Raw genomic sequence first — 18,732 nt, forward strand, 5'->3', positions numbered from 1 at the left:
CTATGGGAATAAAAGGAAGAGACAGAGAGGATTCAGTTACTTGCAGCGAGTTTCAACCCTGGCTGCATATTAAATTCACCTGGAGTATTTTAAAACCAGGCTGTTGTCCATGTCTCCCTACCACCCCGATGAATTAAATCAGAGTCTCTGGGGTGAGAGTGGGAAGGAGTGGACACTGGTGTTTTATTTCTTAAATCTTCCAGGCAATTCAAATGGGCAGCCACAATGAAGAGCAACTAAGCTACCACCAGATTCCTTCTTCTCTACCTGAAACAAATTTAGGGGCACATGTGACCCTATTTATGCTACTCCCAAATTCCCTCTCTCCCCCTGCAATGGACCAAATGTCTGTATCCCCACAAATTCAGGTGTTGAATCCTAATCCCAAAATGTGGTGGTATTTGGAGACGGGGACTTTGGGGTGATTAGGCCATGAGAACGGAGCCCTCATGAATTGGATAAGTGTCCTTATCTGTGCGGGCAAATATTTAACCCAGGACTCAAGGAACAACTGGGGATTGTGGGAAGAAGCTCGCTGCAGGATAACTGAGGGGCTAACATGTGACACTCCCGTGAGGCAAGCACCATGTGGCACCAATGACAGAGGGGTAGACAAAGTCCCCACTTTGGGGGTCTTGAGCAGGGCAGGGCCATCTGAGAGGAAATGTAGACTTTGCAGGCAAAAAATGTCTTTCCGATAATACAATTTCCCTTTCCTCCCCAGAGAAGACTTGTTTCCTAATTGGGTTCATATAGATAGTGTCTCCCTGTGGGGCAAAAGTTGGACAGGTTTGCTAGATAATCTGTGATTATCTTACATGACTGCGAGCTTTCTAAGCTTAGCCCTTCTCAGCTGCGACACACAACCTCTGTGTGCTCAGCATCTACCTGGGCTTGCACCCACGACCCGTTGCCATATCTTCCTTGGAACTCAGAGGGTGGAGGGGCACAGGGAATCGGCATCCTTGCCACATGAAGCCCATGCTGCCTGCTGTGTTGTGGGTATAAAGGCTTCTTTGTTTTCTTACCAGCTGGATTTACAGAAGTGTGACAAGACAGCCCTGCAGCCACACTGTGCTTTGGGATTGCTTGATCACTTGATTAAACAGTAGCAATCTGTGATTATATTTTCTTTTGCGTATAATTTTTTCCTGGAGGTAACAGTTAACCTCTTTTATTATTCACACTGTTCTAAGCATTTGGAATACATTTTTAAAAACTATCTGTGCAAAACCAAAAATTATCTCTCAAGCCAATGCTACATTCCTAACAATTTCTCCTCCATGTCATCTTTAATTTTCTAGTTGTATGTGAATTTTATTACCATAAGGTAATGTAAATCTCTTTTAGGAAAATGCAGTACACAAGCACCTAGATATGAGCCTCTGTGAAATCTAACAGGGGAAAGATGTAACACAGGAATACAAAATATAAATACAATAAATTTGAATAATATAAAGGAAATGCTTACAACTAGGGGGACTAACTCAGCTTGCTTTTCAGGTTTGCACGGACGGTTCTGCTTCCCAGGAGCCCTCTTGGTCTTGGGTAAACTGGCACAGTTGGTTCCTCTCCTTAAACCATGCATGGCCCTGTGCCTAGTGTTTCACGTACACAAACTGGTGGAATCGTCACCACTTTACAGATAGTAAATGCCCACGTTACAGACAGGAAGTCCAAAGGTTAGCAAGACTCAGTAACTTGGTCAAAAATATCAGAGCTACATAGGAGCTAGTATTTAAATACTAACAATCTGACTCCAGAAACTAAACTCTGGGCTGTACCACATCAACATGATCATGGGCAAAATGACAAGATAGCAAAAGATGAATCTACAAATATGCATTATGAATTCAGAAATGTGGAAGAGCTCTACGGTGTGGAGAGGAGCTTCTAGACATGGAGACATGGAGACTCTAGTCAGAAGAGTGAGCATCAACCACACACTCCCACCAGCAGGGCAGATGGGAGTGATGGGGAGGGGAAGAACACAGAATGAGGTCTAATGGGGAGAAGCACAAGGCAGGCTTCGTATGATCACAGAGGCAACTTCAGCTGTCACTGACTTTTTGTGGTAAACGTAGGGTACAAACTCCACAAGAAGTTCCCATGTCTGTGGCTGATGAGTGTGCCTGAACATCCCTGGAACAAATTATAGTGAGAATAATTCATTCACTTTTGGAAAAGCAAGCTGAAATCACTGACAGCAGCATCACTTCTGAAGCAACAGCTTTGCGATGTCTTTAAGGGTCATCCTGGCCTCTGATAAGTCTCTGAAGTATGCATGTGGATGTGTGTTTTATCTTCTTCCTGTGGCCAGTACTATCCTACGTTACCCAGGGTGACTACATTCAGTCACCTTTCCCCGTTTGAATAATTTCAAGTCTATGTTCAAGTCACATCTCTTAATATGACTTGAACTGCTTTTCCAGTAAGCAGCAAAGACCCCCCCCCATCATGATGCCACCTAACAATTTTCAAAATCATCCTGTAGAAACAGCCTGAAAAATGTGACTGCCTCAAGTCATCATCAGCACAGTGACAAATCGATTCCCACAGATGTATCAAGAATCTAGCCAAAAATACAATTAAGCCCAGGAGACGACCTAAACATTTTCTTCCCTAAACTTAAATGACAGACTTAAAATGTTGCTTCAATCAAATATGTTGGCTAGTTAAATATTCCTAATTACTTGTTCACCACAAAAGGAAAAATATATATGAATTGTGTACTTTTCAGAACCATACATACATACATTTGGCCATTTTATTTATATATTTGGCTTAGTTTTCTCGAGTAAGAACTTCTGAAATATTGTTTTGGGACTCTGCAATTCCTAAATGTTGAAAAAGACACAAAATTAGTTATATGTTAAATTATCTTCCAGCTAAACGTAATTAGTCTCAAAAAACCAGAAAAGCAATGCGTTTTGATTTCAAAGCTAACTGGTTTTTCTCTGGAAAACTTCAGTCTGTGAATGACTGAACTGACAGAACTGAGCTGTGAGATAATGTGGTTCGAATAGAAATAGAATGCTTTGGATGAAGAATATCTGCTATTTTGCTTCAGAATAATCTAGTCAACTCATTCCTACATTTACATTTGAATTTCAACTTGCATAGTGTTTTTTCTCAGATGTATTTCTAAATTTTAGCTATCAAAGCCAGAATAATCTCCCCAACTATAACCATAACCCAAACCACAAATACAAGCAGGGCTGTCACTGACGGAAAAGGAAGTAATTTCTGCCCCAAATTAGAGAGTCTTTAATAATATTCTCAAGGCACAAAATCCACATTGCACATATCTGTATCTACAGCCACATGCACACAGTCCTCCAAAATAAGACCAAAAAAAAAAAAAAAAGGAAGAAGATAGGATGCACACTGTGGATATGTATGTGGTTTCCTGACAAGAACTATACAATTTGGGGCAGTTCTCTCATAAGATGAAAGCAATAAAGAATTTAAGGACAGCAGGTAGATAGGGACACTGTTTCCATTTAGGTAAGCCGTACCGCCAAGACTAGCTATTGCACACAAATTATGCCATGACTGAAAAGTCATCTCACAGCAAATCCCAATTTTCCTCAGTGACCACTACTGCTGACATTGTGTAAGTCAATCTTACATAGCAAGATTCACCATTACTCAAGTACAATGAAAGAAAATCTCATTACGCTATTGAAGAAGCAATTCTGTAAATACTTATTGGATCAATATATGTAATATATTGTTAAAGATATAAAACTGGACTATGCATTTAGTTTATTCTAGCGCCAATAAGATGCCAACTCTTAAGGAACATCATCAGTCCACGAGGACTTCCTGAATAGTTTTACATTAGACTGCCTTAGTAACAAGCCACATTAAATATCACATCTAGACACCTCTCAGTACTGATTACACTTGCGAATAAGCAGGCATGTTTTTCCACCAATGAAAAAACATTTATGCAACTGACGCAATGTGCCTCTGATATGATTTGAAGATAGGGAGATGTGGAAAACTGAATGTCAAGGATTGTCTGGCTTCCAAGCTCTAAGTTCAAGGTAAGTGGTGGGGGCCAGAGAAATAGACAGGTATGAAAAGTCTCAGTCAGGTAGGAAGGTGAATAAGGGGTCATTGTGCTCAAGGCACACATTTATAAGCACATTGAGACAGGCTCTAGGAAAGTGCCTGACAGAACAGTAAATAAATTCGGTATACAAAGGTCAGGTATATGGTGTAAGATAAAGATCAAGAACCAGAATGTCTGAGAAATGCAGCATAAACAGAGCGTTTGGGAGAAGGGCAGAGATCAGACAATAAGAAATAGGACATTGGTCACAAGAGAAGCAGCGCATAACAAGGAGCCTGGATGGCAGGAGCTAATGAGAAAAATGAAGGCCAGAAACTCGATCCATCGCCCAGCTGTACCAGCCTGTGGACATGTTAAGTAGTTCCTGTAAAGTCCCGATCCAACCCCGATGACCTACTAGCCTGGGGCTTGGGGCGGGAGGATGTGGGCACCTGGATGAAATAGGAAGTTGGGGGAGAACAGGGAAATTTGTGACTACAAAGATAAGATTACAACTTGATTGTTTTATGTGTAAGACAGAAATGTAAATATATATGTACACTCAATCTATTACCCAACTTGGACCTCAATTTTGATCTATATAAAAACTAAAACTACCACTTCCCATCTTCATTGCTAATGTTCAACAATACTTAATAATAGATAATAATAAAATACTAAACAGAAAGCAAGAATGCCCAGTCTCTCCTTTACGTGTAGCCATTTACGATTCATAAAGCTCTTTCAAAGCTTACTCATTTGACACAGATGCTATGGCCACATTTATATCCTTCTTGATGATCAAACCTTCTTTTTCCCAATCAACTTAGCTTCACAGGAAATATATTTTTAAAGTTTTATTGTTTGCTACTTCAAGTGTCAGATGGTTCTCCTTCACACACATATGGAATCCTTTGATTTAATTTTGGCAAATCAATGAAAGACACATGTGTATCTTGGAACAAGTGCTATTCATTAGTATTTGATCCTTTCCCCAACTTCACACTCAGAAAAGGAAACTTATGATGTTTCTTTCATTCCAAGTCTATTGATACTAGGAATATGAGTCTCTCTAAGGAATTCAAATTCAGTCAGAGCCCTGAACCTTTTTCTTGGGGGAGCAACAGAACTAAAGAAAAGTTTGTAACAATCTACATTGTGTGTTTTCCCCCGCCAGGCTAGATGTACTGACTAAATGGCTAAATATAATTATGTAATATTCTACTAACTGGATTTTATTTTATAAAGGAATCATTTGTTTTCCTATAGATTCGTTTCACCACAGAAATTCAGTATTTCAATCAACTCCTTAAACCTTCCTAAACTTAAAGTGAAAGTGTTAGCTGCTCAGTCACGTCCAACTCTTTGTGACCCCACAGACTGTAGCCTGCCAGGTTTCTCTGTCCATAGAATTCTCCAGGCAAGTGGGTAACTATTCCTTTCTCCAGGGATCTTCCCAACCCAAGGATCAAACACTGGTCTCCCGCACTCAGGCAGATTCTTTACCATCTGAGCCACCAGAGAAGCCTTAAACTTAAATGAAGATATTAAACAGATTTTGACAGATTCTAGCAGACATCTCAAAACTGGATGGGAAACAACACTCAAATACACAGAAGGGAAATAATATAACTGGGATTCTCTTATTGAATGTACTTTATTTACAGAAGTCAGGCTGGGAAGGATTGGATTTTTTTTCAGGGGATTAAGGGTTGTCAATCAGTAATCACAAAACTGAATTAGTGGCAAAAATAGAAATCCTGGAAAGCTTATTTTAAATGAAGGCAAAGAGTTTAAAATCCAGAGTGTATTTTCTTGTAGGCTGTTCTGGTTATCTAATTTTAAAAATGCTCATCACTGAAAACCAATAACAGGAACTTGGGACAGAAAACCATCTATAAATCATAAACCAGAAATCTTCAGTGGAAAAACAGAATCAACAGAAAAAATTAATGTGAATACTGGGCAAAGTATTGTTACTTTATGGACACTATTCATATTAACAGATATTTAGAAACACTGCTGATTGGATACATACCCATCCCTTTAAAATACACTAGCAGTTTATTATTGTGCCTGCGTTTAACATTTCTGTTTCCCGTTTCATAGCAAATTAAGCTCTCCATGATGTCTATTGTTCTTTAGGAACTTAAGGCAGATCCCAGTGGTCTTCACTGAGCCTAGGAAAGCGATGACTTGTTCAAGCTCTTCACCAAGCAAGCGCTCCTGGTCCTCTTCCAGGCACCGGAAGGAAAGCCACATGGTCCATTCAATTCTCTGACTCCACGTATTTCATGATTAAACAAGAAGCTAGAGTACACCAAGAGAGGGGCCATAAAAGGCATGAATTTCAGAATTCTGATGGGCACGTCTACTCTATTGAGTTCCTACTGAGAAGAGATGTCCTCAATAAACAAAACACTGAGAGAAAATTATTTATATGAGAATGGAAGTGTTAATGTAGGAATAATTTACTGATGTCTTGGTTATGAAAGGTCATTAGCTGATTCAGGTATTGTAATAAACATAGGTCTCAATGTTACATTCTGGTGATACAGTCTACATGACTTCTTTTTTAAAAAATATAATAGGCTACATTCAAGTCAAATTAACTTTAATTAACACTAATAAATTAAAGACTAATGCCAAGTTTTAGAGATTTAACACATGCAGCAAAGCTGTTTCTTTAAATTTCAGATCAAAGTTAAGTAGAATATATTTATATACTCTACAATACACATGAATGTCTAATATGAGGTCTAAACTGCACCTACAGTTTACAGTACTGTATTACGCACTTTAAAATATTTTAAAAGGGTAGTTCTCATGTTAAGTGTTCTTATCACAACACACAAATGTACACACAAAAGAACACAGGGAAATTTTTAGAGGTGGTATACATGTTCATCACCTTAAAGTAGTGACAGTATCACAGACATATGTGCATGTCTGAACTCATCAAAATTTATAGATTATATAGGTGCAAAATTTATATGTCAATTATGCCTCAATACAGAGAAGGCAATGGCAACCCACTCCAGTACTCTTGCCTGGAAAATCCCATGGACAGAGGAGCCTGGTAGGCTGCAGTCCATGGGGTCGCAAAGAGTCGGACATGACTGAGTGACTTCAATTTCACTTTTCACTTTCATGCATTGGAGAAGGAAATGGCAACCCACCCCAGTGTTCTTGCCTGGAGAATCCCAGGGACGGGGCAGCCTGGTGGGCTGCCATCTATGAGGTCGCACGGAGTCGGACACGACTGAAGCGACTTAGCAGCAGCAGCAGAGCTTAAGAAAATATATAGAGAAAAATAAAGCAAAGCAAAGCGATAGTTATGAGTGTGTGTGGGTTGAGAGATTTCAAGGCAGAGTGATCAAGAAAACCCTTTCTGATTTGTTGTTGCTGTTGTTCAGTCACTAAGTCATATCCAACTCTGTGACCCCATGACTGCAGCATGCCAGGATTCCCTGCCCTTCACTATCTCCTGGAGCTTGCTCAGACTCATGTCCATTGAGTTGGTGATACCATCCAACCATCTCATCCTCTGTCACCCACTTTCTGATTAGTTGACATTTAATCAAAGACCTGAAGGAAGTGAGCAAACCACAGAAATATCTGGGATAGACTGCTCCAGACAAAGGCATCAGAGATTGCAAAGGCCCACACGTGAGAACACCTAACATCAATAGCTCAGAGGTCTGTGTGGCTGGAGCAGGTAGTCCAGAAGATGAACAGGGGACAAGACCAAGGGCCAGACGATTTGACACGTTGCAGACTGGATCTCAGTTTTTAGACACAGTGTGAGAAGCCATTATATTATTTTGAACAAAGATGTAATGAGATCAGGTGCAAGTTTTTAAAGGTCACTGGCAGCCGAGTGGTGGCCAGCCTGAAAAAGTAAGAATGGAATTACAAAGACCAGGAGCCAATATCTGCAATCTCCAGGAGACAGAATGGTGATCCTCTTGGGGTGCAGTGGACGTGGTGAGACATGGCTGAATGAGACATAAACAGATTTTGAAGACAGAGCCAACAGGCTTACAGATGGATTAGATGTGAAGTGAGAGGAAGAAAGGTAATGGGCGAGGCCAGGGTTTTTGCCTCAGTACTGCGGTGAAGTGTTGTGTCATCAGCTGAGCTGGTGAACAAAGGCAAGAGCAGATGTTTGTGTGTTTTGTGGGGAAGATAGGAAGTAAGATTTTGGTTCTAGACATAAGATTTAAGATGCCTAGTAAATATCCAGCTGTTGACTATTTTGTCTGGAGTCTGGGAGTCTTAGAGTAGGAACGAAGGTGCTTAGGTTTTGGTGTTTCTGCTCTTCTACACAAATGACAAATGTTAACAATAAGAGTAGCTGTGATATTTGAAAAAAAAATCCACCAGGCTGTCTCTACACCATTAATCCCTCCAGAAGACTAAGACCTTGTGGTCATTTGATGCCCAAAGAGTCAAGACTCTTGGTAAAATCTAGATTATTCAAAGCAAAATGGATGCTTAAGCAGATTAAACTTCTAAGGCAGAGACTCGGTGGCTTACCAGGCTAGGTAACTGGTCCTCTAAATTGCCTCTACGTCTCCTGCACAATGAAGTCCAAGGAAACATGCAAAGAAACCATATTCAATTATATTCAGCAGAACTCTGCCTCTGAAGAGACAGTGGCTCAGCAGCACCCACTCTCCAGCTCTGGCTCATCTCTTAGATGCACAGTCCCCGGGCTTAATGTATGCCAAATACATTAAGTTTCCAATGTGCTATACTCTCTCACACATGCTACTTCTCTGCCTAAAACACTTCTTTCCCATCAGTCAGCCTGGCTGATTCTAACTTTCCATTACAATGCCTTCATGAGCACAATGGGTTCATGCATCTGGTTCACCCACCAAAAAGCAAGTTCACTGATGACAATAACCTTATCTTTTATATCTGTGTTTCCAGAATCTCACAAATATGGGAGATACCGGATAAACGTTTGGTTAATGGACAAATGGAATTATGGGTGTTTAACCAGGGCTGCTGGCTATCTAGTTGGTGCACTGCCCTCTTGGCACATCTATAGACCATATACTGAGAATTCCAGAAGGTACTGAAGCATCTCTTGCAACCTAACCTCTTTTGAGGATATATTATATGGAATGGAATGCTATAAAGCACAGCCTAGCTGGGACTGTCCCAGAATTCAGAAACTTGTTTTCCATCACTTAAGGCAGAATGAGGATTCTCGTCCAATAAGATCCTTCCAGAGCAAAATGGAAAAGTTCACAAGGCTGAGACATTGAGAAGGTCGGCTTTGAAAAGTGCATCTGCTTTTCCTCCCCATCACACGCCCATCCCCTTTATGCTCCAGAGGAAAATAGAAACACATAAAATGCCTGAAGCAAAACTGAACTAGAAGAGTAAACACTGGGTGAGATGGCAAACACATAAAAATATAAGTAATACAAAACACTGTGAATTAAAAGAAACCAAAGAAATACAAAGCAGTACCAGAAGGCAAATACATGTTGCCGGCAAGTGACCTAAAGACAAACACAAAGATCAAAGAAAACCTTGCAGTGAAATAAGCAGAAATCATCAGGATTATTCCCACTCAAGGAAATGTGTGTCAAATGAAAATAAGTTAACCTAATCTAGTACCAAAAGGCAATAAAGATAATTTCAAATAATACCATTCAAGAATCAAAACAAAATTAGATGACATTTAAATAAAAGCCTCCTTTATTGAAGCAAGGCAACAGAGTAGAGATGGAAAATGCAAGCCCTTTGGTAACATAATATCTTAGAAAGTAGACCTAAAACTAAAGAAAGCCCAAAATAATCCCATAAGAAAATGAAAATATTCAGCAATCAAAGCAAGATGGGAAAATATCATGAGAAGTGCATAACTACAACAATGATAAAAACGCAAAGGAGAAGGTTGCTATGTTAATGCTCATGAAAACCAAATGTGAGTAATGAAAACATTGTACTTCTGCCTCAAGGAAATGAGCTGATTGTTTAACCCTTTGTCCTAACAACCTAAATTTCCTGTAACTCAGAAAAAGGACCCCAAAACTATAATTCTCATAACTGTCCAGTCATTCAATACACAAAGGAAAGCAGGTCACCTTCAGGACATAAACACATTCTCATACATAGAAAAGAAGAGAAAGCAGAAAACAAGAGTTTATTTCAATTATGGCACTTGGCTTAGGAAATGTAAAACATCTTAGAAAAGCTACTTGTTACAGAAGTGGAATCTGAGCCGGGTAAGATAGGTGACCTCCCGAGACCCCAGACCAAGGAGTGCGAGAGTGGGATGAAGCCTCCTGCCCCTGCACACCATTCTGTCCACCACAGGATAAGCTGCTACCATACACGCCATCTCGACAGCAGGGAGTCAGCCCAACATGAAAGGTCACATCTCTGGGACATCATACTTTTTATCACATGAAATTCTAACCTAAATGGAAAGAAATCAGTAAAATCTGAAATAAAGAAAAAGATGGCATCTCTAAATAGAAACATTCTCTTTTTTCTCCATCTTGCCAATAATAAGCATTGTTCTAAAGTCCCTTCCAATTTTCAGAATAGTATTTAAACAAATGTATGTGTTTTAACTGAGGACACTAAAGGTTTTCATCAAACCGCTGTCATCACCATGAAAGTTACCTCCTTCTACAGACTCACTCAGCACCTCCTGACCAGGGCCCAGCACAGCATGCATTTCAAAGGGGACCCCAAATTTCAAAGCAACCAGGACCTCATGGGTACTACTTCTTTGCCTCCGCACCAGAAAAGAAACTATCCTGGGAATGTTTCCACTTTCAGGTCTTTTTTTCTCTCTTTCAGCTATGCTTTAATGTCACTGAAACATATCAAAACAAAAATGGAAGGCTTTTCTTGAAGGCCTTGCATAACAAAATTTCATATTTTTTAAAAAAACTTACATATATTTATATATGCATTCTAGTTTTTCAGATATTAATATTTGTACACCTAAAACTAATACAACTTTATATGTCAATTATATCTCAATTGGTTTAAAAAATGGAGTGGAATAAGTGGAAAAAAATTCATTTGACCATTTCATTTATTCACCAAATATTTGCCGAGTACTTATTCTAAGATCTAGAGACAGAGTAGTCATAGTAAACAAACCAGCCAATATCCCAGCCCTGGGTTCGATCCCTGGGTTGGGAAGATCCCCTGGAGAAGGAAAAGCTACCCAGTGTTCTGGCCTGGAGAATTTCATGGACTGTATAGTCCATGGGGCCGCAAAGAGTCAGACACAACTGAGTGACTTTCACTTTCACTATGGGCATCTATCCTAGTTAGGAGAGACAGACAAGCACATAAACAAATAAATATATATCTCAGGTGATGTCAAGTGCTATGAATAAAGAGCAAAGAGTAAAGGGCCAGACAGAATGAGAAGCAGTCCTGTTTTATATCTGGTAGTTAGAGAGGGTCTCTCTGATCAAGCGATCCTGAGCAAAGATATGAAGAAAAATAGGTCTAGACAAGCAAATAGCTCAGATGCAGTGGGAGAGAGAGTGTTTCAAGCTGGGGGCACATACAGGTGCAAAGGTGGGTAAAAAGCAGGGAGACTGGGATGGGGAGAGAGGATGAGTGAACCAAGAAAAGCAGGAAATGGTTCAGGGCGGCAGTCAGGGCCCAGGTCAGAAGAGGGCCCTGTAGGCAACAGCAAGGATTTGTGTTTTATTCAGCATGAAATGGTAGCAGAAGAATGATGTGATCTAACTGGTATTAGATTTAGGTGCTTCCTAAAGAGCCTCATCCTTAGGAATCATCCTTAGGAATGCTCAGTGAGCTTGCAATGATTCTTAAAGGCTAAAAACTGCTGAGTTTGACAGTACAGTAATTCATGTCAGTACATGTAACTCATGTCAGTACAGTAACTCATGTCCTGGTGATACAGTTCAAAGCACCCTGAAATGTATGCTTGGAATTCTCAGTGGATGCTGGATCCTAAAATTTGAATGAGTGAAAACATGTCTGCAAAGCAAAGAATGTGAACAGGAAGAAAAGTATGAAATTCCTGAAGGACCACAGAAAAGCAGGCTCAACAGAGAACAGCTGTAGTCAAAGCTGTTTGATGGATGTTACGTCTATTTTGGGGGAACCTTCAAACACCATCCAAAGGACACCCTTATTAAGCTTGTCGCTGCCGGTGGGGGCCAGATCCTCATTAGAAAGCCCAAGCCAGACAGTGATGTGACTCAAACCATCAATACAGTTGCGTACCATGCCAAACCTGATTCTGATCAGTGCTTCTGCACACAGTATACCATCTATGAGGACTTGTCTAATCATCGCCCAGAAAGGGTTCGGCAGGGCAAAGTCTGGATGGCTCCTTCCAGCTGGTTTATAGATTGTGTGATGTCCTTTGAGTTGCTCCCTCTTGACAACTGAACTCATACAGTGTGATAACCTAGTGATTGCACTGTTTTCATCAGTCACATTTTTACAAATAGGTAGACTCATTCATCGGAGAAGACGATGGCACCCCACTCCAGTACTCTTGCCTGGAAAATCCCATGGACGGAGGAGCCTGGTAGGCTGCAGTCCATGGGGTTGCTAAGAGTCAGACTCAACTGAGCAACTCCATTTCCACTTTTCACTTTCATGCATTGGAGAAGGAAATGGCAACCCACTCCAGTGCTCTTGCCTGGAGAATCCCAGGGACAGGGGAGCCTGGTGGGCTGCCATCTATGGGGTCGCACAGAGTCAGACATGACTGAAGTTGACTTAGCAGCAAAGAGCCTCTGGCTGCCAGGTGGAGAACAGACCAAGGCAGAGAGAGGGCTGGTGGCTTGGGGTGGCAAGAACAGAAGCTGGAAACTCATCTGGAAACTTCTGTGACGACTGGAGGCAGAGAGGGCAGCAGCTGAAATGGGGGAACGGTGGGGGCCGGGGGTAGAGGTGGGCCATGCAGTCAAATTCTGGATGTGTTCGTCCCAGGCAAGCTGACAAGATCTGTTAATGATCTGGATGTGGATGTGAGTAAAACACAAGTGTGGAGGATGATCCCTAAGGATGTGAAGTTAGTATCTGGAAAGTCGCAGTCGCTACTTAGCAACCCGGGGGCCTGGAAAAGTAGCAGAATGTTGTGGAGAAGGTGAGGAGGCACTTTTGGACTTATTAGGTTAGATATGTAACTGACTGTTTGAATACAGACATAAGGTACCAATGAGTAGAATATGATTTGCTTCACTTAAAATTAGAAGCATATTCTCAGGTATCCCCAAATCTTTTTGAATTAACCTAGATATACTGTGGGTATGCCACTGTGATAATGTTATAAAAACTTACTGGTACATCTATACTTTTGCTTCATACCTCAATATCAACTTTCCAAAATTGGAAATGTCACCAAACACAAGCCTTTTAACAGGTGACTAAGAATGACAGGTTATAAACACCTCCAAGGAGTCAGCTTTTCTTACAAGGCATTATTTAAGTTATGGAGACACTCCTTCCTGCCAAAAATCTTCCTTCTGCCACCTTTCATGGAGTCTGATGTTCCTCCACTTAGAAAAAAATGTAATTATTCTCTCTTAACCATGTGCTGCTGCTGCTGCTAAGTCACTTCAGTCGTGTCCGACTCTGTGCGACCCCATAGACAGCAGCCCACCAGACTCCCCCATCCCTTTGTTACTCTTACTCAAATTCCATTATAAATATAATAACATTTATGTATACTTTCTTTCAATGGAGACATTTCTTATTCATTTTGGCAGAGTGTAGGGTCCTCTTGCTAGAAATAATTAGAAAGTAGTGGGGGCTTGAGAGGAGGAAGAGAAGATAAACCAACAACAGTGGGTTTTTAGATGAGCCAACAGAATCGGAGACAAGTGCCAAACTCCTCCCTGGCACAGACGGAGCTGAGAAACCTGCAGGAGGGAGCTCAAACTCTCCTTCTCCACACAGATGAATCCAAGACCTGATCACGGACACAGGTGATGACTTCCCATTTATCTCCAGTGCAGCCTCTTCCTCTGGACTCTAACTGCCTGCTCAATGCCTCCATTTGAATGTCTCACTGATGCACCACTTCTGTGTTCTGTTCTGTCTCTGAGAAACATTATTTTCCCAAAGCCCATTGGCATAGTTCACTTCCATTTAGCATTCACATCTCGGCTCAAATCTTCCTTCCCTGAGGAAGGCTCCCATGACATCAAGGCCAGATGGAGTACCCCCTTGTGGCCCCCACGTGCTCCCCTCCCAGCATTTACTCTGTTCATAATTATAGATTACTTGGGTAAGTATCTGCTCAATGTCAGGGTCTTCACCAGACTCCAAACCCCTTAGAGCAGATGCATATCTCTGCTGCTCACTGCTATGTACACTGCCAGATCTGAGCTCTTGGCTGATGCACAAAAAGCACTCAAACATTTGGTGATTAAATGAATGAATGCTGTGTTTGTGTGTTCAGACATGAAGTTAAAGGGTCCCTGATGAAGCAAAGACTCTAAAGTGCATCGCTTTTGTGAGAGACATCAGTTCTACCACGTTGAACTGAGAAAGTTAAATAAGGTTGATGGAAATTTATTCTTGTGTTTGCTTTGGGTTTTATTTATCTTACCAGGCATCAATATTATTCTGTACCTATAGAGTCACAGAGGACATGGAAGAGAGAAATCAATAGCCCCAAGCCAAAAAAATAGTTACTGAATCCTTTGTTAGATAAGCAGACACTGAAAGAGGAGCTCTCACACCTTTATCTTACCTACAACAAAAAAGCACTAGTTCATAAACATTAGAAGCATAGAGGAAGGAGACTCTTAAAAACTTTCTACAAAGATCAAGCAAAAAAAAAAGAAAAGTCAAACTCATAGAAACAGATAGCAGAACAGCAGTTGCCAGAGGCTGGGGGAAATAGGTAGAAATTGGTAAAAGCGTACAAATTTTTGCTACACAATGAATAGGGTACAAGAAGCTAAAGAATAACACAGTGACTATAGTTGATTACACTGTGCTGTCTGAAATTTGTTAACAGAGTAGAATTTCAGTGCTCTTGCCAAAGGAAAAAAAGAAGATATATTTGTGAGGTAATGGATATGTTAATTAACTAATTGGGGAGAATCCATTCACAACGTATCATATATCAAATCATCATGATGTACACTTTAAATATCTTACAATTTTATATGTCAATTATACCTCACTTTATCTGAAATTTAAAAAAGAAACATCTTTCTACCAAGCTAAGGCAAGTCTGAATGTACAATTTAAGATTATTGACTGTAATTGATTTTCTTCTCAAAGGGGTTTTTCCTATAAGTGCAAAAACAAAAAACAATTACTCAATTGCAAGAGATTTCATAGCTTCATTGGGTCCATAGTCACATTACTTTTCCCAAGATGTTAAACTCCTCCACTTCAAAATCTCCTGCCTTAGGGATTTCAGTGCTATGGCCTTCGGTTGTAATGGAAATTCAGTTTTCCTTTTGTTCTGTGTTCATTCCTCTCCCCTCCCCACGGCACTAAAATGTGGCTGTACCTTAGTCTTAACCTTTAATAACAGCTAGAGAAGTTTAACATCCAAAACAATTTCAACGACCGATTTCTAGACCTAAGCCATCAGCTTGGATCCAGAAAACAGAAGAATGTAGAGGACAAGGATAGTAATATAAGATACAAAGATTATTAACAATCAACAGTATTTTCCATTTTTTAAAAATCTCATATCCCAAGTACATACCCCATTTCTTTTTGGCAAGATCTAACTCTGTCTGCAACTGTATATCAATATTTAAACACAAATTCATAGCACTCTCTTAGCCACTCAAATATAACCATAAGATTGATTTTCCTTAATGGAAATCAGATATGAACTCCACAGAACTCAAGTTTCTACTCTGGCTGTGTATATCCATCACTTACAACTCCTGTGAAACAGATTCACGTAGCAGATCCCAAGACCCTGTTGTCATTAAAGATCCGTTTTCAGTGAAAACAGTGAGGAAAGGTAGGAAAAACAAGCATGCAAAAATGCATATTATTAGTTTTTTAAAAAGACTCAACTTTCTAAACATAATTTTAAATGTTAAAATATATCCATGCCGTATGTTTGTGCGAAAGTGAAGAATTTGCTATAGACACACTTGTGATACATTAAAAGAGACTTCTGAGAGTGGTTAATGTTTGATACCTCCTTCATCAGATGGTCTTGTTACCTCACTGCAGCATGAAAAGCTACGGTAAATCTCGGATATTTCTGATTTGTCATCTCCCAGCCCTGTACCAAAAGTACTGCTCGAGTAAGACCGAGACCGTTGTCTCCTATAAAGATTCGCCTTTTCTACATTGGAGGGAAAATATTCATATTTGTGATTAAGTGACTTGAAGAACAAAGAAACCAAAAAAATTACTTAAAAATTTAACAAGGAAGAAAAATAATCCCTCATTAAATTGCAACCCCAAAGCTCAGGTATTATAAACTTTGGCCATCCATTCCCAAACTTCAGTACATATTATCAACAACACAAATGACTTAATCATCATTCACACTCAATTTGGTCTAAATGTTAAAGGAGAGAGAAGTTGACAAGAACTAAGAAGACACTGGCAAATTAGTAAATTTCTATCAAAAGTTTGGTTATAAATAGTTCTTTTCAAATACCACTAATGATACAGCATTTGTTGCCTTTTCTTTATTATAGAAAACTTGGATGACAATTTGGCTGATTATGTGGATCAAATTACTATATAAATATTAGAATTTCTACTTTGCCTTGGGCTTTCAATTTTGTTAATGCTAACACTTAATCTTGGAGTCACAATAGGGGACAGAGAAAGACCTAAATGATAGATCTATTTATATGTTTAAAAAAGTCACATAACTGTCAAATCTTCAGTTTGCTAAATGTGGTCTGAAAGCCTACAAAGATCAACCTTTGCTAATGCTATACCCAAATATCCAAACCATTTGGGTTTTACTTTTAATTATAAACATACAGTTGAAGTTAAAAGTCATATAAACTTCCTATGTAAACTACAAATTTTGCATTTTATAAAAACTCAGAGATAAATTTTAAGGATAGTTGAAAACCTATTTTAAGACATTCACAGTGCTATGTAGAAAATCTCTCCTCTGTTTTATATAAAAGTCTTCAAAGAATTCCTTAAATTAAAGAATGGTATCTTTAAAATGTTGTGCTTTTCATAAAACAAATATTTATGTTAGCAGTTTAGTGCAGTCCAAACAGCTGCATTTCAAAGCCCAGAGAATTTCTAAAATCATATTCACTAATAAAAAGGAAGTGTAAGTAAGCTCTAGACACCTTTAAAATAAACCTAGAACTAATCTAGGATATACGAAAAAGCTCTTTTGTAAGTTTTGTTTTCATAAATGGTTAGTGGCATATTAAATAGCACAGCAACTCTCTTGGGTTTTTGAAGCCCAAACTTAAAAATTCACATTACACAGAAGGCACAATGAACCTGCACAGCTCACAGCAGCTTCACTTTAAGGACAAAAGCCATGTAAATGGGGAGGAACTCAAAACATAAGCAGTACCAGAAAGCATATGTAGACTTCTAGACTGAATATTGTCTTCCAGGGGATCAATGTCGAAGATGGAGCCAGGATCTGTGCGCCAAACTTTGAGGTCTTTTACCAAAGGAAGAAATCAACAAATCAAGAATGAATTAAAAAATTTTAAAAAAGTCAGCACCCAAGAGAGCCAAACAAAAGTCTGAAAAGGGGCATATGCAAAAAGCAAGCATGTAATATAGGCAAACCCACTCTGCAGCAGACTTCAGAGAAGAATGGAGGGATATTCACACTCACAGTGTGATTTACACTCACAGGATTTGCTAAAAAACCTTGCGATCAAATATAAGTTGCATGGTTTATTTGTTGACCTTCCACAGGGAGCCTGTGACTTCTCACACATGCACACCACACCACTCCCCACATCCCCAAACCCTCATCACTCATGCTCTCCACACACTGAAACAGGGAAAATGTTGGGTTAAAACTCCTGATTAAGGACATGCGAGTAATTTATAAGAGGCAACTACAAGGTTTTTGTCTAAGAAAACAAAACAAAAATTTAAAAACTTATCTTCCTACAACAGAAACAAATGTTGAACAAATTGAAAAAAATCAGTATCTTTCCTTTCCTTTCTTAGCTTTTAGTACAAACCTTGCTCACTCTGTCACCGTTCAACACTATGTTCCTAAGATTTCCCCTGGATGACAAAAAGAACAGCAGGTTGAGGCTCCTTTCTCTCTGATTTGTGAGACTTTCAGACAGCTCTACTCTCCCAGTTCAGAAATAATATTCAAAAAAAAAAAAAAAAAAAAAAGCTACTCACATTGTGGAAACCATCAGAATCTTTCAGGCATGTCTATTTGATGTCAAAGGACCTATATGGGGTTACTTCTGTTCTGTTACCCATGCAGACGATGTCTGCAGTACAATTATTGATCAGTACATAAGCTAAAAGTGAAAGTGAAAGATGCTCAGCTGTGTCCGACTCTTTGCGACCCCATGGTCCGTCCATGGACTTCTCCAGGCAAGAATACTGGAATGGGTAACTGTTCCCTTCTCCAGGGATCTTCCCAACCCAGGCATTGAAATCAGGTATCCTGCATTACAGGCAGATTCTTTATCATCTGAGCTACCAGGGAAGCCCACGTAAGCTAAAGGGAAACGAAA

General features: G+C 39.7%; 1 protein-coding gene and 1 pseudogene across 2 annotated transcripts in view; one reads left to right on the forward strand and one right to left on the reverse strand.

Annotated features, from left to right (window-relative positions):
* The window catches only part of NEBL (nebulette), a 383,839-nt gene that overhangs the window by 14,988 nt on the left and 350,119 nt on the right, over positions 1–18,732 (reverse strand). Inside the window, exons 25-26 of one of the 2 annotated variants that reach the window (XM_005687916.3) lie at positions 17,586–17,678; positions 16,218–16,367 (exon numbers count right to left, since the gene is read on the reverse strand). The exons of the other annotated variant lie outside the window; for it this stretch is intronic. Of the exons in view, the coding sequence (XP_005687973.2) occupies positions 16,218–16,367; positions 17,586–17,678 (243 nt within the window). The remainder of the gene's footprint in view (positions 1–16,217; positions 16,368–17,585; positions 17,679–18,732) is intronic. 2 annotated transcript variants of the gene reach the window in all.
* On the forward strand, positions 1,583–12,625 carry LOC108637345 (annotated as a pseudogene).

The sequence above is a fragment of the Capra hircus genome, chromosome 13, assembly GCF_001704415.2.
Source record: "Capra hircus breed San Clemente chromosome 13, ASM170441v1, whole genome shotgun sequence".
NCBI lineage: Eukaryota > Metazoa > Chordata > Mammalia > Artiodactyla > Bovidae > Capra > Capra hircus.